We start from the raw sequence: 19,821 nt of genomic DNA on the forward strand, positions 1-19,821 counted from the left end.
ACGGTGATCAGGTGAACGATCTCTAGCCTTTTTCTTGTCAAGAGTGTACACTACAAAAACATCACCTAAAGCAAACCATGACAACGCTCCAAGAAAGTTGTGAGACCAATACCAAGACATGTCTCGGTTGGTCTCAATACCAAATACAAGTTGGGACGAGTTGAGGCAACGAGTTAGCTCGAACAAATTTAGTTTTTGTCGCATTTAATTAAGGAGATTTGATAACCTACTTTCTGTTATGGTAGATTATCAATCTACCCATATTCTTACTTTTTATAACTCTTAAGAAGATTTTATGTCTTTTTACAATCCTACATTAATTCACTCTCTCAATCCCCAATTAATACTCTCTCTCACAAAATTTTTATCGCTAGAGAGAGAGAAAGTGTATACTCTCTCTCTTTCTATTTTTGCGGCAAACACACACACACACACTCTCTCTCTCTCTCTCACACTCTGGCGATAAAAATTTTGTGACAGAGAGAGAGTATTAATTAGGAGTTGAGAAGGTGAGTTAATGTGGAATTATAAAAAGACATAAAATATTCTTAAGAGTTATAAAAAATAAGGATATTTTTTGTTTAAGAAAAAATGGGTAGATTGATAATATACCATGACACAGAGTAGGTTATCAATCCCCTTAATTAAGTTCCAAATAAATTGTATCCTTTTTTTTGAGGAGTTCTACTTTTTCGGTGTCCCAATCATGGTTCTCTACATCAACTTTAATCTTTTTTGGCATTCAATTTGTTTCATATTGCATTTAATTTACTGATTTTTTAAAATTTTACTCATCTTTATTTTGGGTAAGATTGGCTCTAGACCAAGATACTAAGTTTCTACTTATGTATGCCTTCAAACTATTCATGTTATAGTAAATAATTATAAAAACTCTAAAAATGACGATTGTGAAGTTTGGCATATAGGGTATTTTCGGTGGGAGTACGATGCATGCTCGTAATCGATGGAGAGATTGACGTCTTGGGCTAGATGCCGAGCTCTCCTCTTCCATAACCTTAATAAAGATAAATATAATTTGTAGGATTGCAAAGTCAAAGAAGCTTTTGCTTTCACATACATGCGCAAAAAAAAAAAAAAACCTTTCTCTTTCATATCATTCGTTCCCTTATTTAGTTACCAAATATTAAAATTAATATCTTAGCAGAGGGATGGGAACATTGGCCATTGGGGCAAGCCCCAATTCCACATATCATTTGAGATCCCAATTTTTTTTTTTTTTATAAATCTTTCCAACCTTCTATCTTGTTTGAGATTGTAAGACTTTAGGCTTTAAAACTTTGATAAAGGTATATAGCTCCACAGATTGCATATCAACATGGTGGGGGCGACATGTCAGTGCTTTTATGATTCTAGAGGACGAGTGGATGAAATTGATGTAAGATTCAAAGGTTAGACAGATGAAAAGGCTGACACTTGAACTTTTCCCCTTAATATTTTACCTTCAAAAAATAGTAAAGGAACTATGGTTGATGCCTTCAAAATCATCTTGTGAAAACTTTTCAATTATAGTAACAGAATCTCCAAAATTATTGTCGGCTTAAGGATGGAGGATTGAAGAGTTGAAGCGACCTTCTCTTCTTGAATTTTCTCCTTGATGAGATGATCTTCATTTGAGGAAGGGTCCCATGCAAATGGACATAGATTGGTAGATCATGGAGAATGATGACCCAAGAAAGAGTGTGATGGTTGAAGTGGTTGTCAATATCCATCTTTGAATTAAAATTTGATGGCAAGAGTTCTGAATTATGGAGAGAAACCAGTTAGTTCTTAAACATCTATGACTTGCATAAGCTTCCAAAATGACAGTATGCAGCAGCAGCAGCAGCAGCAAAGAATAACAATAACAATTCCGATACAGCAGCGATATAATATGGATCCAGAAACTAAAATGACATGCCCATCCAGATTTATGAGTTTCATCTGGAGCCTTTTACTGATAGCCTTACCGCAAACATTGTACAAGTTATGCTTCCAGCTATATTCTCCAGATGCGATCAACCAGCTTATGCCTTAAGAATGCATGGTGGGAATAAGTAAGAAATAATTAATTAGCACATTGGGAGCAATAATATCCAAGAATATGCAAAAGAATACATCATTGGATTGCTGAATTTCTTCAAAAAATTGGAAGAAAAGGTGAACAACAAAATCTTAAATGCAATCAGAAATTTGGATCAGGAAACCAAATAGCAAATCATCAATTGGATAAATAAAATACAGAAGAAAGCACGCAGCCTCAAATAACAAGCATTCAGACCCAAAACCTAACTAGAAGAGTGGTTTTTGTCCATTTGAATATTTGATCCATGATCTTCTGGAGTTCTGGTATAGAAGGAACTAGCAATTACGTATCCATCTTTTTTTATAAGACAGCTGCTCCTTCCTGTCTTGACACCAATAGCTGGATTCACTACTTCCATAGCAATCTGGAACTCAGCTTTCAATTTTGAATCCACTGCTTCTCCCTTGGCCATCTGGATGACTTCTGAATTATGTTTTGAATCCATTTCTTCTCCCTCAGCTGTTTGAGCTTTTGCTTTTGGTTTTAAATCAATTGCTTCCTCCTTGGTATCTGAACCTTCTGCTTTCAATTTTGAATCCACTGCCTCAATCTTTTCAGTCTGGAGTTCTTTTGGTTTTGAATCTACTGTCTCTTCTGTTGCAGCTTGGACCTCTGCCTTTATTTTTGAATTCACTATTTCTGCTTTTTTGGCCTGGATTTCTTTTTTTGGTTTTGATTCTACAGTCTCTTCTTTTGCAGCCTGGTCTTCTGCTTCAAATTTTGAATCCACTGCCTCTTCTGTAGCAGTATATGCTTCTGCTTTCGATTTCGAATCCATTGCTTCTTCCTTCGCTGTCTGGTTTTCTTCTGCTTTCATTTTTGAATCCAATGCTTCTCTCTTATCAGCTTGGGTTTCTGCTTTCGATTTTGAATGCACTTCATCTCCCTTAGCAGCCTGGACATCTTCCACTTTCAATTTTGAATCTGGTGATCCTTCCTTTGCAGTCTGGATTTCTACTGCTTTTGGCTTTGAGTTGAATGCTTCTCTCTTATCATTCTGGATTTCTGCTATCAATTTTGAATGCACTGCATCTCCCTCCGCAGCTTTGACTTCTTCCATTTTCAATTCTGAATCCACTGATTTCTCATTCGCTTTGAAAGCTGCTATAAGAGAAGTAACAGAGGTTTTTCTGGGAAAGGGGTTTGGGCTTGAGATGTCAGCAACAATAGCCTTCGGTTTAGACTCTTCAGTAGATTGAACAGAGGCTTGCTCTGGGTTGGTATATGTGACTGAAACATCAGCAACCACAGTCCTGGGTTTAGATTCTTCATTAGCTCGAAGTTCTGTCTTGGGCTGGACTGCTGCAGAAACAGAAGTCCTTTCAGTACTAGGATTTGGATTTGATACGTCAGCAGTTATAATTTCCGGTTTAGATTCTTCAATATGATGCACTTCTGCCTTGGACTGAACTGGTTCTTCCTTTGCTTCCACTGGTTTTGGTGGAAGTGTAATGGTCTCCATCATAGCATGCTCCCCAGTTTCATGGGGTCCACTGATCTCTTCATTCTGCATTGCCAGCAACTTTAATCAGTGTAACTTCAAATGCACTTGAGATTCCTTGAAATATTTAAGTTGATGTGAAAATATTGTACAGCAGTGACCTCCAGTTAAACACTTCAGAAAAATTGTCTATGTTGTTACTCCCTCATACCAGTAATGCATGGATGTAAACCTCGCTTATTATCCAAGATTAGTGTCTTATTATATAATTTAGGCATCTAGTTTGAGGCCCAGTGTACAGCACTGAGATGAAACCATTCCATTCAAAGCTAAAGTAAAAAAAAAATCATGTAAGTTAATGCTGAAAAATGAAACTCATGAAAATAACGAACCTAAGACCTTATGTAAGTGCTAGAAAATTGTATACAAAGATCATAAGTTTAATCACCTAATCCCATGATCACAGGGATTATAATACAATTAGGGTAGCTCCATGGAGAACAGATCTTTAAGTAACAACGCATACAAAAGGAGGTGGGGCTACCACGCAATGGAGAATGGGCTTCTGCCATCCATTGTGACAGCTAAAGGAAACAAAGAAGAGCTGGACCCTGAAAAATGGATCACTTCCCAAAAGCATACGTTAGAAGGGTGGGGACAATGCATTACATGGAAAAGAAAAAGGCAACATGATGCTCCATAAAGCTAAAGCAAGATACTTCTTTTATAAATCACATAACTGCTACTAAACAGGACTAAAATATTTTACCACAACTGGCCATTTGTATGCCATGCGCATGCAGCCTAGAGGTTAAGAAATCCTTCCATGGTATCATTATGTGTTCAAGCAAATATCTATAGACTACTACTATACTTCTACAGGGGGGTGTATGCCAAACCCTGCATTGCCACTAAATGGTGTTTCTGGAAAAAGAAAAATCAAATGAATAAGAGTGTGTTCGGATGTAGTACAAAATTATGATACCTTGTAATTGTTCTTTGAAATTAAAAGTCATGATTGTATAACATTAGATGTTTGATTGTGCAATAAGCTTTTATAATTATTTCAAATTCATGTTGTCCTCTCCTAATTATTTTACACTTTTTCATTTTTTTGAACCTTCTTTTTAAACAACCAAGCATTTTTTAAGTTCATCAACTCATAAAATTCAACAATTTTGGATGTAGGAAAAGAACAGTATCATGATTTTGAAGTTAAATTCAAATGTTTTATTTCCTCCAATTGTGGCAGGCATGATGCCTTAACACCCACCCCCTGTTTTTCAGTTTATGATGCCCAGAGCAGCATATAATTTTCTTTTTTTTCTGAAAAAATACTGATTAGTATAACTAGCATTGCATTTATGCCCTCTAGAGAAAGCCTGGGCACATTATCAGGCCTAGCACAGGTTACTTTCAGGGGTCAACAGGGAGTGACAAAGGGTGAGATTTTCTACACGCTCCTTTTATATGTGGCGGCGCATGATTGGAAGAGGTTCCAAAAACTTCGAATAACTTCCAATCACATGCTGCCACATTGGCACATGCATTGCTGTGAGTAATTCTTGTCACAAAGAATTCTAAAATGGAATGGATCTCAAAGCATGAAATGCACTCATTTTGATGCAGCGTACGATGGCATCCAAAGCCAGGAGTATTATTTTCCCCAGACCGGTGGAACTTAATTGCAGGCAACACCAATGTTTCAATATTTTCCTCAGTGTTCCTCAAGTCTCTAAATTACACAGCAAAAACAAAGAGAAGGTAACTGGCATAAAACATAAATGTTGTGGTAGTTTAAAATCTACAGAGTTTCTTTTTTCAAAACAAGATTATCATATAAAATATTTAAGCAATTAATTCTACTTCAAATTTATTTAACAAAATAACATTTCCTAGATCTAACAAGTGCCACTTCACCGCTTTGTGAGTCCATCCAACCAGAGTCACTACTTTAAACGAAAGAGAGAACTTCCTTCCCATTTAGTAGCCCTTCCCTGATCACCTTTTCTCTCTCTCTCTCTCTCTCTCTCCCCATTTGCGTGTGAGAAAAAGTAGGGAGTTAGATGAGAGTGCTCATGTTATTGGTGCCCTGTACATCATGAGCACTGGAAAATTTAAAAGCTCTTTCCTTGTTTAAATAGTCATGGAAAGATCAAGAGTATATGAGGCCCATGTGATGAAATAGTGACTAACGGTGTGGCAATAATTTAAATTCATTAAAGTTCAATCTTTTTGATATACTCAATCCCAAAACATCACAAGTTCCATCTTGGTGAATGCAAGTTAGGACACCAAAGACCAGCAAACTCAATCCAGTCCTAATAGACGACGTATCAAAGAAGAGTAAACATCCACCATGCATCTCTGCGGCTATTTCATTCTTGAGTAACATGCCAGTGATGAAAGGGAGCACAATCAGACTAGAAAAGAAAAGTCCAGGTATATCGTCTTCCCTCAGCGGGAGCACGTCTTCTCCAACATATATACTCATGTCTAGCTCCCACTTCAGCTATTCGAAATGATGAAGTCACATCGTATCATGCAACTTGAGGCTTCCCTTTAGTCAACTAACATCAGTAAGAATTCTAATGTAAACCAGACCTTGATCCCTTGAATATTTGTCAACGATCAGTATAAAAATACAACTAGGGACATCTTATCTTGAGAGTCCAGCTCTGAAAGATTCAAGAACTGAAATATACCTGCAACTCATCCTCAAACCGAAAGGTCCAAGAGATGGGAAAAATTTTATCTTTTGTTCAACATTTTTCTTAAATAAAAAAAAGAAAGAAGTGTTTGGTATTGTGAGGACCCGTGTTAGAGTGTGTTTAGTCAAATATCAACTATGAACTGGATAGATGTTGGATACTTATACAAAGACAAGAATCCAAATAACATCTTCGATCTAGCCTTTTTAAGTGAGGTTCTGATTTGTGATAAATAGTATCCGAGTGGACGTGACCTATGGCCTATGTAGATTAGGAGATATTGCAGCACAAGTTTATGTGGCTAACCACGAGCCGATTATGGTACTTGTGATTAGATTTAAATAGATTTAGATTCTTGGCATAGCAAGGACACCCGAGCTTAAAATAGGACGAGTATGTAAGAATCCATGTGGGCATGTACTTAGTCACACAACGGCTATGCACCGGATAAATCTTGGGTATTTGTACAAGACCAAAAAACTCGAATAATATCTTCTGGCTAGCTTTTTAGTTGAGATTCTGGGCTATGATAGGAATCATAAACGAGATATTGAAGGAGCCTTGCTTTACATCCTCCCAGGATTTGCCCATTTTGATTTATCCACCACTATGAAAACAAGAAAGAGAGAAGCCTTTTCTTCCATGCCGTTCTTCCACTCGATCCCATAGTTCTTGTGAGATGTTAAGAAAAGAGAGAGAGAGAGAGAGAGAGAGAGAGAGAGAGAGAGAGATGGGATATGGAAGGGCTGCGAACAAACCGAAGGGGAAGAGGGAAGGAGCATATCCAATTTTCTCCTCCTTTCTTTTTTATTTTTTTTAATTTCCTTCTTTACTTGCAAGGTCGAACAAACTGAGGCGCTGATGTGGCACTTGGCGACATGCAGAAGATTGTCTTGTCTAAAAAATTTGAAATAGAGTCAACTGCTTACACATTTTATATAATAATATTATTTTGAAATAAAACCCAAATCTAGATTCCAAGAAAAAAGAAGCAAGAAAAATTTGGACCTCCCTAGATTAGACGACCATCAGATTCTGATCAGACGGTAATATATATATATATATAAAGTTGGAGCGCCAAGTTTAGGGAAATTACGAACCATACCTCTTTAAACAAGAGGCCCAGGGATCTCCGGCGGTTCTCCTCCGGCGGCCCTTGATCGACCTCCTTGCCGCCCCCGGTGGCCGCCTCTTTCTTCTTCTCTACGGATGCTTCTTTGGCCTTGGAACCGGCCGCCGCCGAGGACTCCTCCAGCGGCCGACAGGCCTCGAACTCCGCGGGCTTCGTCGCGCAACCTCCCATCTTTCTCTCGAGAAGAAAAGGAAAGCAGAATAGAAGAAGAAAAGATGGATAAAAGGTGGGCTGAAAGGATCACTGAAAGAACGGCAACGAGGAAGAGCTTATAATAACTTGCGAGAGGGAAGCGGTTCCGTTCCGACATTTGTTCTGCAGCGCGCGATGCCTAAAAGGCTGGGCTAATTTTTTCACAGGAAGGGTGCGACCCCATCGGAGCCACATCAACAGTGAAGTGAGAAGGATGGAGGTGAGGGTTGATCGTATAATATATCAATCCGGCTTTATTTTTATTTCCAAATGTATCATGATATGAATACAAAATTTAAGTATTCTACTATATTCATATCAATACTCATATCCATCGGATATAAATAGCTATCTGATCCGTATTCGAATATTTAATTTTATTTTTAATTTTATTTAATTTTATATAGCACTTTTAATTTTTTTAAAAATAAATGATCATATTAATATATTATTAATTTAATTTATTATCTATTTAGTAATATTTTTTATTTTACAATTATAAAGTTTAATTATTGAATTTATATTCATATTTATATCAATACTTTCAGTATCTATTTGTATTTTTTGGAGCAAATATGGATATAAGTTTTTGCATCCAACTACCATTCGTATTCATATCTGTATATGTCAAACAAAATAAATATAAATATAGATATATTTATAATATTCGATCCGTATCTAATTTAATTTTCGCTCTATTAAAAAATTTGAAGTCCCAAGCCATCCTTTTTGCCGGTGTAAGGCCACTCGAGGATGCAGACCACTTTGGGATCATCCAAAGCTGTTTTTATTATTTTTTATATAAAAAATTCTGGCTGCTTTGCTTTGGTGTAGATATGTACATGAAGATATCTAACAAAAGTAATTAAAATAGTAATAATAAAATAAATTAAAAAAATAGAAATAAGATTACATGGGAGAGTGTGAAAGAAGCTTAGGATGGATGGTCACTATTAGGAAAAGAAGAAAAAGATAGGACAGCCGAAACCCAAGACATAGTTGAGATGTGTATATATATTGAGATTCCAAACAGAATAAGAAATAAAATTTTGATTTCATTTTTTTATTTTTTGTGATACAACTACTGAAAATGAGAGTCCAACTACTGTGTAAAACCGTAAATAACTGGCCAACTTGGATCAAGATGGGCATACGTACAACTAAGTTCTCTATGGATAATAGAAACTACATGGCCACATGAAGCTGGACTGGACTCCAGGAATGAAGTATTTAACATTCTAAACAATGATTAAGAAAAAAGAAAAAGAGTCATCTTTTTTTCTTTTCCTTTCTTATATATATATTATACTAGTGCTTACATATATATGAATATATGATGTATCTACACTGAACGCTACTCGAATTAAATGGGGCACCCCCTGTTCCACTAGGAGAGATGCCTCCAAGAGGCTGCCATGCATTGGGATGCTGCTACCATCACTTTCTCATGCCATGTTAGAACTTCACAGCCCATCCCAATCTAATGAGCAAATAAATCAAATCCTAGGAATGATTTATGCATAAATTTGTGTAATATGAGTTTCCTTTTCAATGCAAAATTAATCAGAAGAGGCCAATACTTGCTGGAAAGTGGAAATGAAGTGGAGAGCCATGAAATATTGGAGCACCAAGATATGAGAAAGATATGAAAGACAGACATATTTCGTCTGATTTTTCGCAGGAATAAGGTTTGTTCTTCATGCTTTACTCCAGGGGAACAAGGGCCTCGCTTCTGGGTAACAAGTTCTCTATGTTGGGCTTATAGGCTTACAGACTTGCACAATGAAGTGGATGAATCATCTGATTGTAACTTGGAGAATTACATGAGGGCCAGCTGCATGCAAAACTGATAACCTCCTGAGCTGCTGTCGTGTGGTCTACCACCATGCCATGGATCTGCTTGCAGAGAACTGTTTTCTGATGTCTTGTAGATGGAACATGGACTACCACCAATTAAGTTTACAAATGCAAAGATATATGAGAGATCCAGCATCCGCTGCAAAATGTAGACATGCAGAATCCAGATAATCTTTTGAAAAAATCCAATCAGATTTTCAACAAAAGGAAATTATGCAGTTCATGTCTATCTTTCCAATAACCAAATAACTGGTATGAGTCGTTCCAATGCAATCGTAGCACAGGGGGGCAGAGACGCGAGCAGGCCAAATTTCAGAAGATCTACAGTCATGTTATTTTGTCGTAAATTTCAGTTCAAGCACATATACCATGAAGTGATTAATGCAGGATCACATTTGGATGAGACAAAAGTCATACGGAGAGAATAATCAAGTTGATTGCAAGTTAGACGAGCAAATATAATTGAATCAATTAAATTATCCGTTTTGTATAGAACTGCACATCCTTGTCAAAGGTTATAATGCCTAAATTATTGCTTTCTAGAAATTCCTACTCTCAAGATGACCATTTTGTTAGTTTCATTTGCTGCCATTTCTTTTATATCTTCGTTTGCTTCAAGCCTAGATATCTTATGTAGCTATATATTGTGGTAGCCATGACATAAATAAGAGTTCATAAATGGCTGTTTGTGTTTCCTTTTTTTTGTGTTTATTTGGATGTACATGTACAATGCATGTTGGGTGGACAATCTATATATGATTTGGAAATCATATCACTTATAGACCTGTAATATTATGTGATCTTGATATCTTTCAGGATGAAAGAATGGAGCAAGAGCCATCCAGATATAACATGTCCAAGTCTTTTATATCTTGTTTAAATTAATTAAGTAGACTTCATTATTAAATTATAACATCTGTTTTTTTAATGATATACCTATATTTTTCTATTTTGCATGAGTGTGTTATGTAATCATTCAATCATTTTTTTAGAATTCTTTCTTAAAGTTGCCAAGCCACCAAACACTGGACTTTCTCATTTCTTGGTCCTATAAACGTATGAGAATTGAAGTCTCCAATAATATATATTCTCCCCACTTTATCTGATGCTCTCTAAGGCCCTGTCAAAAGATCAAGGACCCACTTGTGTGATTGGAAAAATTCCTAGCAGTGCCAAACGAGCAAAGGGTAGCCTAAGAAAATTACGATTGGAACATCATCATCACCTGTGAGAATTGAGAAAGCTAGGGGGATAGATACTTGGTTTCAGGAATTTCCTGTAAGAATAAATACCTAGTTCAAGTACTGCAATGTCGATCCCCAGATGGCTGCAGTTTGTTATATCCCATGATCATTTACCAAGAATCCTTTTAAAGAAAGTGTTTCCAAATGTTCATGGAAGCTCATCCATTAGATTGCCATAAAGCTAAATTATATTGAAATATTTTTTGCCGATTCAATAATCAAAGCAATATGCTTGCTGTCATAAAGAAGCTGCTGCTTCTCCTTCGTATAATATATTTTATATGAAGTTTAGTGGCAGTGAAGGAGGGTAAGGCAAGGAGAAGAACATCACAAGGATAATCTTTTCACTAATATAATTCCAAGAAATTGTTAATCGAACTGTCTTTTTAGATTGCACCGATGATATTTTTTTTAAAAAAAACAACCATTAGTTATCAAACTATAATTTATGGGTACGCAATCTGAAATCCTCTCCTTGGAAACAATATGAGCCAGGGGTTTGAATAGGAGGTTATGCACCTAACATGATCATAACATTTCAAATCATGTTTGTGAATGTTTTAATAATTAATATGGGCCACATATAATGGATTCCAGCACACCAAGACAAAAAAGTCTTCATTTCCACCCAGATTTTTAAACAGATTAGGTACAAGAAACAGAGAGAAGTAAAACCGTACATCAATAATTTGCAGAAGCTCATTCAGCTTTCATACAAAAATGCAATGACTGGAAAGACACACAACTATGTACAGCATTCTGTTCAAACCGCCTAGAAGAGTCGAACTTAATCTATATGATAACAATTTTGACACAACAATTGTTCGGGAGGTTCTTCAGACAAAAAATACACCTTATGACCTTCCAGCAATGTTTCTAAACATCAAATTTTCCAGCCCAAGTCATCGTGAACATCTTCAGTAACCAATCTGCTAATCTGTAGAAGACTTGAGGATCATACAAGGACCCGTTTTATTAATTTCAGCATAAGAAAGTAATCATTTTGTTAGTAGCTTGAATCTTCTATCTAGGGTAACACATCTACTTCAGAATTTTTCCAAAATCTCAATCTCGCACTACTTGATATGTGCTTCCTTACTAGAGGTGATTCTAAAATATCCGCTTCCCTGAACCCTCACCTATACCCACTCCCAATTTTGGCAATTAACATCATGTTTCCATCATTACATATTTGCATACATGAGCTGCAATAGAAAATGTGAAGAGAAGCCAGTAAAAAGAAATAACAAATCCAAGAGCTCATTCATTTTGCCTGCAGAACAGCAATCACTCTGTCTGTGAAGGTAGAGATAGAAACTTTTTCATGTCCATGTGACAAGGAAATAAAGGTTTAATAGCATGGCACATGTTCACAAGTTTAATAGAATGACCCAACTAATGTATTCAGTTTTGAGAAATACAAAACAAAGATTCCACCTAGGAGAATGCTTTAGTTATAGGCTACAGCATACTATATCTAAAGCTTAAATTACACAACTCTCTTCAAATAATCATGCATCACTGATTTCTCTTCATATTAAGATCAATCTCGAACTCCTTGCGCTTTAACTCCAGTGCCAACCTTTCATTCTCGAGCTTCATCCTTCCATTCTCCATCCTCATCTTGTTCAGTTCTCTGTCTTTCTTCTTACTAAATCGCTGCCACTTGAACCGTTGCCTTTCAAGCTCCAGCATCTGAAGTTGAATATTCAGTCTCTGGTCTTCCAGCTGAAGTGAACGAGAACTCATCGTGTTGTTCTGCCCCCAAGCAACAGTAGATCCTTCGGGAAGTACTTGGTTCATATCCACAGACATGCCTTGGGGATGAAGCCGCCTTGTACAATCCTGTGACCCTGAAGGGTTTCCAAAACCAACTTCTTCATGGTCCACCAAATGCTTGATCCTTTTCGGAATGCACGATCCCCCAATATCACCATGCAATACAGTATGCTCTTCAGCATCATCTTCTTCATTGTCAGTGTCTGCGCTTTGATCATCTTCATCAATATCCTCATGCACAGCCCTCCTTATGTCATGCTCCTCTCTACTTCTGAGAACCAGCTGCAATGACCGATGAAGTGCAGGATCATGAGGTAAATTCAACCGATTCCCGTTATGATATGAGCACATCTCCTCATAGAACAGATGCTTCGAGCTCAAAATTTTCCTCGCATCTTCCTTCAGCTTGTCAGAGATGTCCATTTGATCCAAAAGAACTGGATTCTCCACCACCTTGCAAGATGTGCCCCTACCAAGAATATCTGTAAGCCTTTTATATCTCTTGTTGAGATCATTGAACTTGTCTTCACACTGCTGAGGTGAAACATAACAGCCCCTCTCTGCCATCACTTTTGATATTGCCTTCCACTTCCCCTTTTTCTGCAATAGGGTATACTTCCTCCTCCCACCACTGTTATATTCTGACATGGCATCTTCTCCTATGTAGGAAACTGCAGTTATCAAGAGCCTAACCATTGCACGAGTCCACTTCATCCGCTGCCACGGAAAGCCTTTTTTCCCATTTCCAGCTTCATTCTGCCCGTCGACTCCATCCTCCGTGAAGTTCTGATCATCATCGTCACTCAAGGAGGCTTTACCATGCTCTCCCTTATTGTAGTCCGTGACAGGAACTGCTGGTTGCTGATTGCAATCCTGCATCTGGTTGACGGTTAACTGGAAAACTTCATGCATCGGTGGCTGAATCATTGAGCCCTGATGTTGAGCACTGCTTGGCTGTTGCTGGTGATGATGGAAGGTTGCTTGTGGGTGGTGTTGATGATGCATGTGCATGGAACCTTGCAAGTCCAGAACACCATAAGGCATCATGTTACTGGTTGGTAAATTACCCTCCATCTGTGGTCACTGAACAAAAGTTCAGATCAAAATGGACGAGTTACTCTTTTTGACAGCTTAAATTTGACACTTTTTTTTTTATTGAAAATTTGAAGATTTGCCCAACCTACCAGCAGTATTTCCCTGCAATAACTTTGTTCGCATCCACTATCACGGAACAAAAGATTGGAACAGATTGAATCCTACAACTTCTTCTTTTTTCCCCCCTTTTCTGGGCTCAAATTAGACTGCTTTATTGAAAAAGATCCCACCTTCGCCTTAACTTTTTCTTCATAACAACTTAAAATTTCAAGTCTCAGAAGCTATGGGTCTTCAAAACTGTACAAACCCCCAGGATATAAAATTAACCCATTAAGGTTCCACCTTTCTGAATCTCCAGCTGGTTTCACCCCAACAATGTAAGAACCTCAATAAGAACCACCTGAATCTTAGGTCAAACCCTAAACAAAAATAGGATAGTACGCCAAAATCATAAAAATCCCGAATTTAAGCAAGACAAAAGAGAAAATCGATCAAAATCACCGCCAAATCTTCTTCATTTAGCTCGAAAACTGCTACCCGTCATAAGTTTGCCATTCCAGCTTCACCACAAATAGCAAGATCGAAACTCCAAGAAAACCCAAAACAAAAAGGCAAGGAAATCAAATTCGACTTACAAACAGATGATTATTGGACTTATCTGGATCGAAAATGCCGGCATGAGAAGCCAACTCGACGCTCTCAGGGCGAGATCCAAGTCGAGCTTTTTCTTTTCTTATAGGCGAGATTTTGGGGGCAACGGGGTGTCAGAGTCGCCAAAGACCACCAATCGGCCTGGATGACGCGGCGAAAGAGAGAGGGGGGGTTTGATTCAATGTACAAGGGAGAGTAGGGCCCCCACTGGGGTGCCCTTTCTTGGGACCATATGAGCCCCAGATATTATAAGGTAGAAAGCTGATAGGGACACAAACCGGTCTTCATGCAATGAAACGTATCCCGGGGAGTACACTTTGAAAAGGAAGTTTTTTTTTTTTTTTTTTTTAATAGGTGAAAATCACTTAATTATTGAACCTGCAAGAATGAATATATATATAGAGTAGAGTTTAGGTTTTAGTTACAATCTTATTTTTTTACCATTTTTTTAAGTGCAAAAAAATAAATGTATGTTTACAGGAATAAATTTTTTTAGGAGAAATATCACTTAATTATTGAACCTGCAATTATATATATATAGTTTTAGGCTCTAGGTGCAATCTTATTTTTTTACTATTTTTTAAGTGCAAAAAAATAAATGTGTGTTCACAAAATAAATATGCGTTTTGCCCAAGAACTAATGACCGAATAAAAATTCGAAGTAGTTTGTTTCTTTGCACAAGAATGGTTTTTTTTAGAAATATGAAAATAAAATATATTTTGCAAAATTTTTAGATTTTTTTCGTATGGGTTATTTTTTCAAAAAAAATGTTTAAGGAAACATTATCAAATATATATACATATATATAATTGTTTTCTAGGAAACTAAAAAATAATGGTTGATTGGGTTGCTGGGGTGTCAAATCAAACGAATCAATAAGGAGGCCAGGCCGGTCGGAAGGCACTTTTTGTCACTAGCATGGCTAGAATTTCACAAAGAAAAGGCAAAAATAAATAAATTATAACCCATAATATTGATTATGTAGAAAGAAATAATTAAGTATAAAGGAGATTCTTATAGATGCAGCAGATACCATGCCGGAAAATTAAGATGCAAAGAGGTTTATGGATGGAAACTCCGTCGTAGTTGCAAATAACACTTTGGAGGTGTTGGAGAGAAACTTGCTGTCATGGTCTTGACCCCATTTCAATTTTCAAATCTAAAGACTACCTAATTGCAATCGGTCCTTGCAACCAGCAGCACGTGCTGCTTGCATGCTTGACAATGATCACACGTGTCCCTGCTTGCTTTTACTGTTTGATAAGGTCCGGCATTGCCATCCACCTGATTCCAAAACTTGATGTGTGGTGGGACCAACTTGCACCCATTCAAGTAAAAAGAAGGGCATGAACTTCTATCATCAAATCTTCCAATATACTATGCAGTTATATATTTTTTAATAAATACATACATACATACATATAAAAGGCAGAAGGAGATTTTATAACTACTATAGCGTAACTTGAAAACAATATCTAATTGTAGTAAATGAAATAAAAATCCAATTGGATGTGTGAAAGGGCGTCGCTCCAAATAGATTAAAACAATAGGGCGATATGGGAAAAAGGATGAAGCTACAATGATAGAGAGCCAATAGGTTTTTATAGTAATCGCCATTTAGCTAAGCTAGTAAAGTTATAATAAGTTCAAGCTTCTCTTGCATTTTGGTGGGGGTTTAGTCACCATTCCTCTTCTCTTTTTCTTTATTATTTTTTAATTATATTAAGATATTCCAGATGTAGCATATGTGATCCATGCACCTGAATAGCTACAAAATTGGTGAAAACTCGAACTAGGTAAACAATACTAACCACATAGAAGCAAGAGAATTAAAGATTGAAAGAAATAAGAGTGGGAGAAATGTGGATGGACAGATATGCCTGGGTATTGCAGAGTTCACGTTCCACAACAAAATAAAATAAGTCACACTTGGCTTGATTTTTTTGAGGGTGTCAAGTAGTGTAGCTGGTAAAGCATGTTGATACAAGAGAGCTTGATAAAGTATAGAGGGACACAGGGTATCGAATAGTTCATCCATGAAATTAAGTGAATTTTCGGTGACGTACACGTACATTCATTTCCCCGTGCCCGACCACGGTAATTATGGGCTCATAAGTTACAATACTATTTTCCCATCCTCTATTGTATCTTTCGTTATTATCATTTTTAATTCTACCCAACTTAATTCTGCATCCAAATAGAACTTGGACAAGCTGCATGCCTTCATTACAGTATATATCCCTCCGTTATTATTAAATTAAACCCAGAGAGAGAGAGAGAGAGAGATCCAGGATATCCCAATCTCTGGAGCTCCTTGCATTCATTTGAGAATAAGAGAGCATATCTCTCTTTCCCGATAAGGGGGAATAAGTCGTGTAAATCTAAATCTTATTTTCTAATATAATACTATTAGGTTTGATTCCATCTTCTCTAGGCTACAAACTTGATATGAATAAATGCCCCTCCAAACTTGTTCATAATCAGAACAATTTCTCCAAAACTAAAGAGCAAAATATCCCAAGATACTAAGATACTTGAGTCTTCACAAGCATATGGATTAATGACAAGTTACTGAATTCATGATATATTATCCCTTAGAAGAAGCCAGGATCTTACTACGGCTGCTGCTTGCGCCCTAGCAGTCAGACGCTTCGCAAGACTTCCAACATCCCTTCCTCTCCTCGAAGCAGAAGCTTCTGCTTGACAAGTTAGCACGACAGTTTCGATAGAAGATTACCTGACGAGGGAACAAAAAACTAAGCTAGCTTGAATCATGAAAGTAACACTAGCTACCAGGAAAAAGTGTTACCAATATCAAACCAACGACAATATTATAGATATCAAAAAGATTATGGGCTAAATATAGCTACATAATAATAAGAAATTAACTTTTCAAAGATTTGTTTAAGAAAGTTTCATTTTTTGGATGTCATGATGAGGCCATGAAATGAGAAGTTTTCCCTTTTTTTTCTTTTCTTATATTAATGGATAATCATGTGAGTTCCCTGTAACAGGACAAAGATTTAGTGGTCTGCCCATTAAAAGTTCTCTAATGCTTTAAACATACATATATTCTGCAACAGAACAAAGAGTTAGTGGTCTGCCCATTGAATGTACTCAAATGCATACGTACACGAAATGATTGAAAGTTATTTCTGTCAATAGCCACTTGCATCTTATTGAACTTTTAAAATTCATGATGAAATGGTAAGCGGAATCCACAAGGAATTGTAAGGTAAAATATACTGAAACAACCACCACATATTATTTTCCTCGACAATCACATCTGAGAAAACATCTTAGCTACTAAGTGCTTAAATTCTCGAAAATAATGTCTCCTTTGTTTTGATGGAGAATGCCAAACCAAGGAACTAACAATCTAGTCATACTCTGTTCGCACAAAATCAAAAATGAAATTTCTGCATGGAATCTCATTATCAGAGATGGAAGGTTTCGAAAATATATCGACTGTTTGCAATCAAGGAACTAACAATCTAGTCATACTCTGTTCGCACAAAATCAAAAATGAAATTTCTGCATGGAATCTCATTATCAGAGATGGAAGGTTTCGAAAATATATCGACTGTTTGCAATCAAGGAACCACAAAGTATATTGATTATGAATGATAGATGCAGCAGGAACAGTTAACTTCATAGTTCAAAAAATGGACCATCTTGGACACAGAGTGTTGAGAGCGCAATTTCAGAGATCAATATAACCATAAGTTTGAATTAATTTCCATGAAAAAAAAGTTGGCATACAAATCATCCTAATTTCAAGATAAGTAAACACACGCTTAAAACTTTTATTAACTAATTGTATAAAACCATCATGATCAATGCACCACCCTAGCCACACGAATAAAATGAAAAATGATGAAATCAATAGATCAAGCAAACGTTAATTTCTTCTTTTATAGGTGATCGTAACAAAAGAATCCTGTCGCCGAGAAAGAAAAAATTGAACAAATTGATCTACTCAATCCAATAATTAAGAGCAAAAGATTCTATCACGAGAGCAGCAGACTCTTACCTCTGGACATTGAGCATGGCCTTGGCCTCGAGCTGCTCCTCCAACAGCATATCGCTCGTGTACTTGCTCAGCAGCTCCATTTTCTTCTTCTCGACGACCATCCTCTCGATCTCCTTCTCATCCGGGAGCGGCACGTGGACCACAAACTCCTCCTCCTTGCTCCTCTCCCTCTCTTCCCTCTCCCTCTCCATCCTCCTCTCCTCCTCCACGACATCCTCCACTCCTTCGAAGAGTATCTCCGTGGCGGACGCCGCAGTCCCCACGCTCGCCACCTCCCCGCTCTTCACCGCCTTCCTCGCCTCCCTCCTGATCTGCTCCATCCTCCGCCACTCGGCCACCGCCGACTCCCTCATCTCGGCCTCCGCGGGGCCCTCCAATCTCTCCAAGATGCCGTCCTCGTCGTCGCGGTAGCCGTAATAGCTGGCGTCGATGCGCTTGTAGATGTCGTAGCGGGAGCGGCGCTTCTTGATCTCGGGGGGCTTCTCGAAGAGATCGCGGACGCCGGGGAGCTTCTTAGCAGCGCCGAAGTAGCGGTAGCCGGGGCCGCGGCCGCTGGGGTTGGGGACGTCGACGATGTTGCCCTCAAGGTCGGTCATCTTGGCCGAGTTCTTGGTGTAGTTGGGGCCGCCGAGCTCCACGATGCGGCGCTCCCAGTGGACGCGCTCGCGGAGGAGTTTGTTGATCTCGTCGTTGAGATCGCGGAGGCGGTGCTCCCCGAGGCCCTCATTCTGGATCTCCGCAACCTTGACGCCGATCTCGCGGAGGATTTCGGAGCGCCATCGGTGGGCCTCGGCGAGGTCGCGGCACTCGGAGGCGAGGTAGGGGCGGCGCTCCTTGGGCTTCCGCTTCTCCTCTTGCTTCATCGTGATGAAGCGGTTCAGCATCGATTGGGCCTTCTCCTCGTTCCGAGCCATCGCTGCCGGTGTCGCCGCCGCCCGCCCGCCGGAGGAGGAGAAAGGATTAGAAGAAGGGGAACTGAAATCCTAACGCCGGTGGTGAGTACGGTCTTCCGGTGACGAAACCCTAGAGTCAAAAATAAAGGGAGGCCAATCCTCGAGGGGAGCTTAACCTAGAAACGGGTAAATAAATAATATCATTCCTCCAAAAGAAAATCATTTTATCAATTTTTCCGGGACCTATGCTCATAGTGACTGGTAAATAGTTAATTATCCTTTCAGGGAACTTCTCATAATTTTACAGCGACACCCGGAGAATAATTAACATCGAATTAGGAAGCCGTTTTTCTTATAATTTTTCTACTCGCTGTCTATAGTCGGCGTAGAATGCCGGCTTCATGTAAAGGTTCTCAGGACCCATTTCATTAATAATTAAACATCTGTAACGGACGCAATACTAAATATTAGCTTTTCCAAAGACCCATATAACCATCTTGCATATACCAGCAGGTAATTCAAGATACGAGTATCGTGCGAGCATTGGGACTCATTAGTTATCTTGTACATAAGATGAACGTTCGCAACTACCGCATCCGACTACTTTAACTACCTCTAAGCATACTAGCCTCTATAAAGTACTTCCCAAGTCCATTGGTCGATCTATTTGGCTATTCCGGTCATGCCCGTAGATCAATCAGATCTCTAA

The 19,821-nt window shown here is 38.2% G+C and overlaps 3 protein-coding genes across 6 annotated transcripts; all 3 read right to left on the reverse strand.

Annotated features, from left to right (window-relative positions):
* Window positions 1–2,100: 2,100 nt before the first annotated feature.
* On the reverse strand, window positions 2,101–7,766 carry LOC103701376 (uncharacterized). The gene is made up of 2 exons (XM_008783415.6): window positions 7,341–7,766; window positions 2,101–3,590 (listed from the first exon to the last, which is right to left on the reverse strand). Exons 1-2 carry the CDS (start codon window positions 7,536–7,538, stop codon window positions 2,286–2,288), a joined length of 1,503 nt encoding a protein of 500 aa, XP_008781637.3. The 5' UTR covers window positions 7,539–7,766; the 3' UTR covers window positions 2,101–2,285.
* A 4,271-nt stretch (window positions 7,767–12,037) lies between these two features.
* Window positions 12,038–14,403, reverse strand: LOC103701210 (uncharacterized). 3 transcript variants are annotated; one of them, XM_008783192.6, is made up of 2 exons: window positions 13,624–14,403; window positions 12,038–13,455 (listed from the first exon to the last, which is right to left on the reverse strand). In XM_008783192.6, the coding sequence occupies exons 1-2, from the start codon at window positions 13,655–13,657 to the stop codon at window positions 12,179–12,181; spliced, it is 1,311 nt and encodes a 436-aa protein (XP_008781414.1). In that variant the 5' UTR covers window positions 13,658–14,403; the 3' UTR covers window positions 12,038–12,178. The 3 variants fall into 3 exon arrangements, with proteins under 3 accessions (XP_008781414.1, XP_008781412.1, XP_008781413.1); XM_008783190.6 differs by having other exon boundaries at window positions 12,038–13,522; window positions 13,624–14,392; XM_008783191.6 differs by having other exon boundaries at window positions 12,038–13,513; window positions 13,624–14,337.
* A 2,142-nt stretch (window positions 14,404–16,545) lies between these two features.
* LOC103701208 (pre-mRNA-splicing factor ISY1-like protein) lies at window positions 16,546–19,357 on the reverse strand. 2 transcript variants are annotated; one of them, XM_008783189.5, is made up of 2 exons: window positions 18,220–19,357; window positions 16,546–16,923 (listed from the first exon to the last, which is right to left on the reverse strand). In XM_008783189.5, exons 1-2 carry the CDS (start codon window positions 19,131–19,133, stop codon window positions 16,920–16,922), a joined length of 918 nt encoding a protein of 305 aa, XP_008781411.4. In that variant the 5' UTR covers window positions 19,134–19,357; the 3' UTR covers window positions 16,546–16,919. The 2 variants fall into 2 exon arrangements, with proteins under 2 accessions (XP_008781411.4, XP_088576669.2); XM_088720543.2 differs by lacking the exon at window positions 16,546–16,923 and having other exon boundaries at window positions 18,216–19,265.
* Window positions 19,358–19,821: the final 464 nt, after the last annotated feature.

This window comes from Phoenix dactylifera, chromosome 4 (genome assembly GCF_051530095.1).
Source record: "Phoenix dactylifera cultivar Ajwa chromosome 4, Ajwa_hap1_PhDact_Kaust_v1.1, whole genome shotgun sequence".
Lineage (NCBI taxonomy): Eukaryota > Viridiplantae > Streptophyta > Magnoliopsida > Arecales > Arecaceae > Phoenix > Phoenix dactylifera.